Source organism: Trachymyrmex septentrionalis, unplaced genomic scaffold (assembly GCF_001594115.1).
Source record: "Trachymyrmex septentrionalis isolate Tsep2-gDNA-1 unplaced genomic scaffold, Tsep1.0 scaffold136, whole genome shotgun sequence".
Taxonomy (NCBI): Eukaryota; Metazoa; Arthropoda; class Insecta; order Hymenoptera; family Formicidae; genus Trachymyrmex; species Trachymyrmex septentrionalis.
This window is the reverse complement of record NW_017304503.1, coordinates 463535-473055: the sequence shown is the minus strand read 5'-3', so window position 1 is coordinate 473055 and position 9521 is coordinate 463535. Positions and strand designations below refer to the sequence as shown.

General features: G+C 27.6%; 2 protein-coding genes across 3 annotated transcripts in view; one reads left to right on the top strand and one right to left on the bottom strand.

Moving 5' to 3' along the window:
- LOC108757278 (nuclear receptor subfamily 2 group E member 1-like) overlaps positions 1 to 3736 on the top strand; it is a 26767-nt gene extending 23031 nt beyond the window's left edge. Inside the window, exons 6-9 of the mRNA XM_018501746.1 lie at positions 1313 to 1438; positions 1520 to 1762; positions 2207 to 2288; positions 3483 to 3736. Coding sequence (XP_018357248.1) covers positions 1313 to 1438; positions 1520 to 1762; positions 2207 to 2288; positions 3483 to 3736 — 705 coding nt within the window. The remainder of the gene's footprint in view (positions 1 to 1312; positions 1439 to 1519; positions 1763 to 2206; positions 2289 to 3482) is intronic.
- Positions 3737 to 7458: 3722 nt separating this feature from the next.
- Positions 7459 to 9521, bottom strand: part of LOC108757287 (venom protease) — an 11056-nt gene continuing 8993 nt past the window's right edge. For both annotated transcript variants that reach the window (XM_018501760.1, XM_018501761.1), the window contains exon 8: positions 7459 to 7590. In XM_018501760.1, the coding sequence (XP_018357262.1) occupies positions 7583 to 7590 (8 nt within the window). In that variant the 3' untranslated portion in view covers positions 7459 to 7582. The remainder of the gene's footprint in view (positions 7591 to 9521) is intronic.

The following is a 9521-nucleotide window of genomic DNA, read 5'->3' as shown; positions in this document are numbered from 1 at the left end:
TAGATTATAATGTCTTATTAAGTATTTTCATAGCATTTACTGCAATATATACGATAAATATTTCATAATATTTATATTGTAATAAATATCTATAATCTGTGCAATCTAAAACCATAAAAATATTTACAAAATATTAAAACATTAAAATTATATTAAAATATTAAAAATAAATCTTATAAATATTTTGGAAATATTATGCGCTGTCTGGATTAAGCGAGCGATAATTTGTTAAGAATAATAAATGATCTATTTATCTTATAATGTACAATTATACAAAAAAATAATTCTTGTGATTCAAGAAACAAGCCTTTGATAAAATGCTGCGTCGGACTCTGATAGAGATTAATTTGGCTATTTTTTTTAAGTTTCAGAAATCACAGAATTATTTTTTACAGCAAACAGGTGGTTAGTTTATATTATGCAATTTAAAATTATACAATTCTTTAAATATCATATTGAATTTTTATTTCCGCGAAAGGATGTAATAGCCTCTTTTTAAATATTTGTTTTGCAAAGATAGATTTACCGATCATGTATCTATCTACAGTTTGCCATTTGTTACGAGGGTAGTTCTCAAAAGTTCTCGGCCTGACATAGAAATGACGCTACAAGTATCAAACCGCTATAATTTTAGAGATTTAATCCTTTACAGGGCTATTGTTAAAATTTCAGACAGATACATTAATTTCTTTATTTTGGTCGTAAAGCAACCAATCTCTTTGATTTCTCCATGACAATGCAGTCGCTCACATTTCATCAATTGCAGTCGCAAAATTTCATTAATATTTCACATGAAATCTGATGCTTGCAGAATCAATTTATGGAATTATGCGATTCTAATTAAGGAAATGTGAGGGTGCATTGCTATGATGGAACCAATAGTTGGTTGCTTTACACGACCAAAATAAAAAAACTAATAAACGCATCTGTCTGAAATTTTAACAGTAGCTCTGTGAAGGGCCAAATTACTTGTTTACAATTATAATAGTTTGATATAAAAATTATGCGTTTCGCGGATTTTCTCCGTGTCCAGATCCATTCTTGAAATACCAACGTTTCGTGAACCTTACAGTCCATTTCATCAGGGCGAGGAGCAGCCTGATAACTGGACACGGAGAAAACTCGCGAAACGAATAATCTTTATAAGCACTCGTGAAAGTCCTTCAAGAATATTATTATAATAATTTGATATTTGTAGCGTCATTACCATCAAATCGAGAACTTTTCAAATTATCCTCGTACATATCACACTTTGCACTCTTTTTTTTATGAGAATTATGCTTTACAAATTATCGACTCGTTTTGCCATAAGGAACTGGTTTGGAACGCGCGATTACAACCCACGGCAGAGTATCCGATGGAGCAAATAGAAACGGAGACGAGTCGGAGTCCGACGGGCACCGTACAGAGCTTTAGTCCGACTTGGGAGATGCTGCAGGTATCTTCCAATACTTTCATTGCGTATCTTCTTTTTTCTTTAATCGTTCACACATGTCGCGTCACATAAATGTTAACGCAGGAGACGACGGCCCGATTGCTGTTCATGGCTGTCAGATGGGTGCGTTGCCTGCCGCCCTTCCAAACGATATCGAAGGACGATCAATTGTTACTGCTAGAACGATCCTGGACGCAGTTGTTCTTGCTGCACTTGGCGCAATGGTCCGTCTCCTGGGATATCACCGCGCTCCTCGAAGATGAGCAAGTGCGTAGTAGACTGCCCACGGATGACAACCCAACGAATCAGGAGCTCGTCCTTATTCAGGTTTATCTTTATCCTTCTGCTCGTAACAAGTAATAAATACCATTATAAATGTCAAAATTTTATAAAATTTTCCTATTGCTAGAAAGAAAAAAATATTATTATTATTATTATTATTTGTTACTTTCAGTTTTTTTTATTTGTCCAGTTTGTTCGCTGTTCCTAATAACGACAATAACAAAAATTAAATTAAAATATATCGTTGATTTAATGTTATTATCTTATTTCTCTCTCTCTCTCTCTCTCTCTCTCTCTCTCTCTCTCTCACTCTCTCTCTCTCACTCAGATATAAAATATAAATGTGTGTAAACACTATTTTATTTATTTAATAAGAATGACTTCTTGTATCGTTGTATCATTTTCTCGATTTCGGTGAACATTTTTCTTTAGTCTCCTCTGTAGATTCGCAAGGACTTCGTTTCAATGGAGTATTCTCTTACGTTCTAGGCTATAATATGCCGATTCAGACAACTGTCTCCCGATTTCGGTGAATGCGGTTGTATGAAGGCAGTGGCTTTATTTACCCCAGGTAAAGAGAGTTATTACAAGTTAATTGTCATATTAGCGTAATGCGGCATGTGGATTATTTTTAAATATTAAATCTAGCGATTGTTGTAAACTTTTCATCATCGAAGATATGAACTTCATTATTTTGATATTTCATCGTTATTATTTTTATATCAATATTAATTCTTATACTATAAGAACAATACATTGGGTATAGCCTAATTTGATTGTAATACCCCTACAGCATGAAATACTGCAGCCATATTTTAATAGTGCGCAATATTACAAAAATTGCAGTGATATTACTGCAATATTGAAATTTAAATATTATGTCGGAAATAATGCATCAATATTGTGAAATTTTAATATAATTTAACTAAACAATTAAGGACTGAAGGAACCGAATCTATTAAGCTGATACTTAATAAAACATCTTTTTTAAATTTTAAACTTTTCAATCATTTTACTATGATCCTCTTCGATGGTGTACAAAATTTTACAATTTGTATAAATGGCAGTAACAATTAGTTTTCTATTATATAACTTTGTTTAACATCATCAAATAATTTGTCGTTAAAATTGTAGACATTATGTAATCTTCTTAATATACATAAGTGGAAATATTTCAAATCAGGATCTTGATTCGCTGATTATAGTATTACTAAGGCTGCGTTCGGAAACATCCCGAATGTATCTGTATTTGTCCTTATTATTCACCTAATGTTAAATAGGAATAAAATGATTTACGGGGGTATCCGGGTGATATTTCACAACATTGTTGCAACATTACATGTTGCAGTAATATTGCAGAGATTTTTTGCAGCGATGTTGCTGCAAATTTTGTGCCGTATGAGTTTTAACCAAAACATTAAACATTAAAGAAAATAAGGACAAAACGATAATAACGCAAAAAATGGAAAAGCATTATGGAAAAGTATTGGAAAAAAATCAAGTATGCTATATTCAACAATGCGTTTAAAGATTAAACTGAGATGTTAACTCTCATTATATATTATTTTATTTATTTTAGATTATTTGTCATAATATATTGCTTTCTTAAATGATTTCTTAAAATCATTAAACAATAATGATTATTGCATTATTTGTGAAAGGTCAGTCATATTTATCCTTTTGTGATAATTATTTTGATCGATTTTGCTCTTGCTTATTAAGGGACGGATATCGTATACAGTATATCTTTTTTTGTAAATCGCAGAGACGGTAGGTTTGCACGCGGTCCAGCCCATTGAGATACTGCAAGATCAGGCACAACGTATTTTAGTGGATTATACAAGGTCACGATATCCACAGCAACCTAGTAGAATCGGCAGATTGATGATTCTGGTCGGATATCTTAGGTGCGTCTCTTCTAAGACCGTCGAACGTCTATTCTTTCACGAAACCATCGGAGAAATACCAATCTCGCGTTTACTAGTCGACATGTATCAAATGGAAAAGTATATCAACTGAAGCGCATTTTGCATATCATACATACGCGTTATACATAAATGTGTCAAGACCACAGCGAGCTCGCAGCTTTCCAAAACTCTTCCGACTCTCTCACGTGTAGAAACAGCAGAATAGAATAAGAGAAAAGTTTTCGAAATCTGTAGTGGCCTTCACAAATTCTCTTTTCATAATTTGTCCTTGCAATTATGTAGTATAGCGTTGATATCCGACAAAAGTGGAGTTTATTGTTTTATCAAATCTATTATAAGATCTATATAACATTTATATTAAAGAAATAATAGTTCTTTTGTCGGTTATTTTTATAGAAAATTAATCATAAATTATCTGGGCTTTCCATTGAATTTATTATCTAAACTATTAAAAATTGTTTCCTACTTTTAAAACAAAATTAAGATAAAATTGTACATTCTTGTGAAAATTATATATTCGAATTTAATTCTTTTGAATACTTTTATTTACAATAAACATTCTCGAATGTATTCACTTTTTTATTATTATTATTTTATATCGTAATTTTACACTCAAGTAAAAATATAATGCCTCCAAATATCTTCAAAAAAATATGAAAAATGTTTAACATGTGTATTTCTGTGACGACACTGGACATTCTACTTACAAAGGCCCTTATATGTATTACAGTGTCTCGCGCCATATCTTAACGCCGAGATGCTACCGTGTTCCCAGATTACAACTATTGCATTTCTAACAAGTAAATGTACTCAAGTATAACACTCCAATTTTAAATCTAGCATAAATGTAAAACTATGAGAAATATATATCTATGTTTTTTTCATTTTGATCCATAAGCGATTTTAAAGACAGTTGTTATTTACTCTTTTACTCTTTTGTTAGCTATAAACAGAATGTGCTTTCCAGCCGGACTGAGATCTGAAATATTACAGGAAAATTAGGAATCCCGTCTTTTGGGGCCTTTCCAAAGAGATGTTTGGACAAGCGCCAATATACTGATTCCAAGCAAAACAAATAAGCAAAAAAAAAAGATGTATTTCATCTCTATTAGAGCATATTTATTGCACACGCACTAAATAGAATTTGAAATTAAAGGAAATTGTCCACACAATCTATATTTATTTATTTAAATATTTATTTATTCATTTATATATTTATTTGTATATTTATTTTTTTATTTATTTGTTTTAATTAAATAATAATAAACAGTAATATATTTAAAGAAAAATACTTAACATAATGGCATATTTTCTACAATTGAAATTAGAAAGTGTCGACAAAATCAATCATGGCATTAAAAAGGTTTCTTTCAAAAGAATCATCTATATGTGATACCCTTTAAGAAAAGCATTTCCAATTTTTTTCTTTTGCTCTTTTCTTAGGGTCCTATCGGGCATTTAGCCGATTATCTGGTGGGCCAGTCCGCCTTTATTTCCAGCAAGCAACACAGATGACACAGAGTAACACTGTGAATCTTAACATCCTTGTTGTTTGCTAATGTTAAACAAAAAAAAATGATATTACATTGTGTTGCTTGTTGGAAAGTACATAATATCTAACAAATAGTTGAATAGATATGAGTTTTTTGGAAAATTGCGAGATAATCCTTTGTAAATAAAATTTTCCAAAAAGAAAAGATAGATAGAAGAAAAGAAAAATTGTTAAAGTTTAAACATAATTAATCATTAAATTTTTACTTCCTTAAATTTTAATTTTTTACTATTATAAAAAATGTTATATAATATTACAAAAGAAAGTCTACGTCAATAATATATGTAATCAGTAATCTAAAAATTTATATAAACTAAAAATTTATATCTAATAACTTATCACAAAATACTTTAATTTTTTCCAACCATGTTGCTAATTTATTGTTTAAAAAAATTTTTAACGATTTATTTTACGAATTAAATGTCATTTAAAATCCGAATAATTTATATAAATAAGATATATTTTAATATTATATTTTTCTCAATTTTCTTTCTAATTTGTTTAACTGTTTGTAATTTTGTAATCAACGAACCAAAAAATTTTTATGTCTTTGTATTTAAATATTTGTTAAATGTTATTATTTGGTTTATAGTTGATAAGAAGGTAAAAATTGGAAGAATAGTAACTGTCTTTAAAATCGATTATGGGCCGAAATAGAAATACATATATAAAATATTTTTCATATACTTAGTTCTACATTTAAGCCAAATCAAAAAAAGTTATACTCGAATAAGTTTATTTGTAAGTAAAGCAAAATTTTATATTACTGTTTATATCGAATATTGAACAGTTGTTTTTCTTGCATGACCCAAAATCCAAATAAAAAAGGATAATAAAATAAAATTTGCACATGGAAGCATTTACTTCAATTCATATATCTTGATGATTGCGAAATGTAAAAAGAAGTAATGGAATCATATGTGCTTTTGGTTGTACCTATATTCGAGTTTTACTGGGTCAATGTTTATTGCAGAAGTTTTAATGAAAACTGTTTACTGTTGTATTATTCAAGCATTTGTGCGTAATTCTATATGTTTATGTGAAATACTCGTAGTAATAATCTATTATTATAAAGATAAATTATTATTGAAGATAATTATTATTTTTTAACTATACATTTTCAGAATATTTCATAGATTAGACGGAGTACAGTCATGTAAAGTGATTATAAAACTATTTCGAAAATTGTGCTCGAGGAAATAATCAAGAATCTGTAATGTATCATATATCCCTCTCTGTGATCCTCCTTGAGTAAAAAATTATTGTACCAATTCAATTTGTTAAATAATAATGGTGCGTGAAATAGATATCATATACATATGTATTGCATCAGCGTATAGCTAACAATAAGTTATATGTATAATAAAAATAATGTAGACAATGGAAGTATCGCAATATAATTATAATAAAATTACAATAAAAAATATGATATAATAATGTAAAAAATGTGGTATAATAATGGTGCTCTAATTTTTTATATCACTGCTTTGACGAAAAGGTAATGTTTATTTATGAAATTTGAGTGTAGTGCAAAACTATTATTATGAATGACAGCATTAAACAAAATCGGATGAAAAAGATGTATTATAGAGAAAAGTTGTATTCTATTATTGTTGTATTCTTAAATTCCTTTGTTAATAGAATTGTTGAATATGTTGCAATTACATAAAAAATATTATAACATACTACAGAATAAGCTCATTTATTCTGTATTAATAAATGTCTATACAAATATACTGTAATATTTCGTTCTAATATATTAAATTTTGTCGATATTAAACAAATTTTTTTATTGTAATCTTAGATAATATATACCACCTAACGCGATATACATATTATACACACACACTATTATAATTATAATATGTCATAATCATGTGTTTTTGTCAACTGCAGAGATACAATTATTTATTTATATTGTATTTATAACCTATAATACATTTTAAAATATTTTATTGAATTGTTATTATAAATTGAGATACTCATAAATGAATTGGATTTTATTTATTAAATTTGGGATTATCATAAATTTTATTTTTTATATTAAAATTTTCTTTTTACTTTCTAATATAAATATATAATAATTGCTTTTTTCTCTTATTTTGTCATTAATAATGATAGTACTTACTATATGATGATAATGAACTTATTGTTAGTTATGTTAAAATTGTTTCGAGGAAAGAAATTATAGAATTCTTTATTAATGGAATACTTTATTATATTAACAACAGAAAAAAAATTTTGGATTATTTTGAGTTTGTTAATAACATTTATAAGAAATTAAATATTAGTTCATTCCTTTATCGATAATAAGTTTTTGTTGAGCTTTCGCTTAGATCTTCCTGGTTGCCAACATTTTGGAGACTTATTTTGGGAGTCCAGTATTCAGTATGCTATATATACAAAAATTAAAACATCTTTATTATATAATTCAAACTCAAGTTTTCAATTAAATCTATTCAGAACTTAATTGATACTGCTGATACGATAATCTCGGATACTAATAAATTGATGGATTGCGTAAATATACACAACCGGTCTCGAAAGTCATATACAAAATAACATAACAATAAAACAGTAATAAATGGTTAATTTTACACTCGAGACACTACTACGTGTTTTAATTAGACTTAAGATTTTCTAACAAATTTTCTATTTAAAAAAAAAATATTGTATAAAAAACTAATACAAAAATATAATGCTATGATAAAATTTGGAAACAAATTGCGGAAGCCTTTTTTTTAACAAAAAAATAAACATTTATATGTTAAACTAACACTAGAACGATACATTAAATGGTAGCTCGCAAGACGGTTTTTTTTTCAAAGATTGCTATTTCTGTACTTTGATAAGATTGACTAATCTACTTGGGAAATTTGAATGTGCTAAAACATTTTTTTTCTTTGACCAAAAAACAAAAGATTACCCGATAAAAAAATTTTTCGTGCAAGAAACATATAGGGAAAAGTGAGGAAATCGTGCGCATCTAAGGGGAATTTATTGCTGTGAAATAGTATTTGAAATTGAAGTCGGTATATATGTACATATAAGGAAACCACATATAATACAAACCATAAATATTTATTCCTCTATCAATATGCATTCTCATATTAAACAATTTTTCATTTGATAATAATATATTTGATAAAAAATAAGTAAAAGCGAAAAAATTTCTCACGCGACGCCGACGACATTGTAAATTGTACGCAAAAATCGTAAAAAATTAATAAATAATACTCATTCTAATTCATGTTTTATGGAATGTTGATAAGGAAATAAAAAAATATATTTGTTAAGACGATATTAATAAAAACTTAATATAAACTTTGGAAAAATAAAAATTGGGAAAATTATTTAAACAAAAATAGCATATGTAATTCTCCGCGTCATCATCAACTTCTCTGCATTCTTCATAGACTTATATATTCAGAACTTAGGCAGCATTAAAATCACCCAGTCGACACAAACTAAAGTAACAAAATGTCAACGTTATAATTTCGCAATCTTTACAATGTAACTGCTATGTAATATGTGTTATATTATATTTATATTGCGGAAATTATAACATGGATGTCATGTTATTTTTAATTTGTCGACTGGGCACAATTCCATATCTTCCGAATTCATCGCAAATAATGCACTTTTCATTGGGAGGAAACTTCGAACTATCCATGCGCACAATTTTTAGCCACAAATTGATTTGACAAGGAAAACGGTTATTCAATGACTTTTTAACTTAATTCAATGAATAATAGCTCAAAAGACGCACATAATAACGTACTTTAATAAGATATGCACGATTAAATAAGCAAAATAGGAATACGGATTTACAATCTTATTTTTTGGATGTCAAAATTACTATCAAAATATGCAATTTTATTTTTTTTCGCTTTTTCCGTTAACTATATTTTCAAATTATATATGTAATTTATGGTTATATTTGCAAAGAACTACCTCTAGCTTAGAAATTTCACCGCGATATAGCGGTTCCATTCATTAGAAAAGTGTTAAATCAAAATATGCACAATTATCCTACTTTTCTATATGTATAAATATATATAAATACATACATATATAAGTATAAAAATATACATATAAATATATAAATTACATATAAATATATACATACGAAATATATGTCCATATATGTCCATATATTCTTCTTTTTTTTTGTAAAATTACGGTATAAGAAAAATTATATTTAATTATAATGAAAAAATATTTAAAAAAATTAAAGGATCATTTTCACATTGTTTCTTTTACAAAAAGTTAAGTTTGAAATATTATCATAATATTTTTTGTATATTAAATAAGTATTAATATA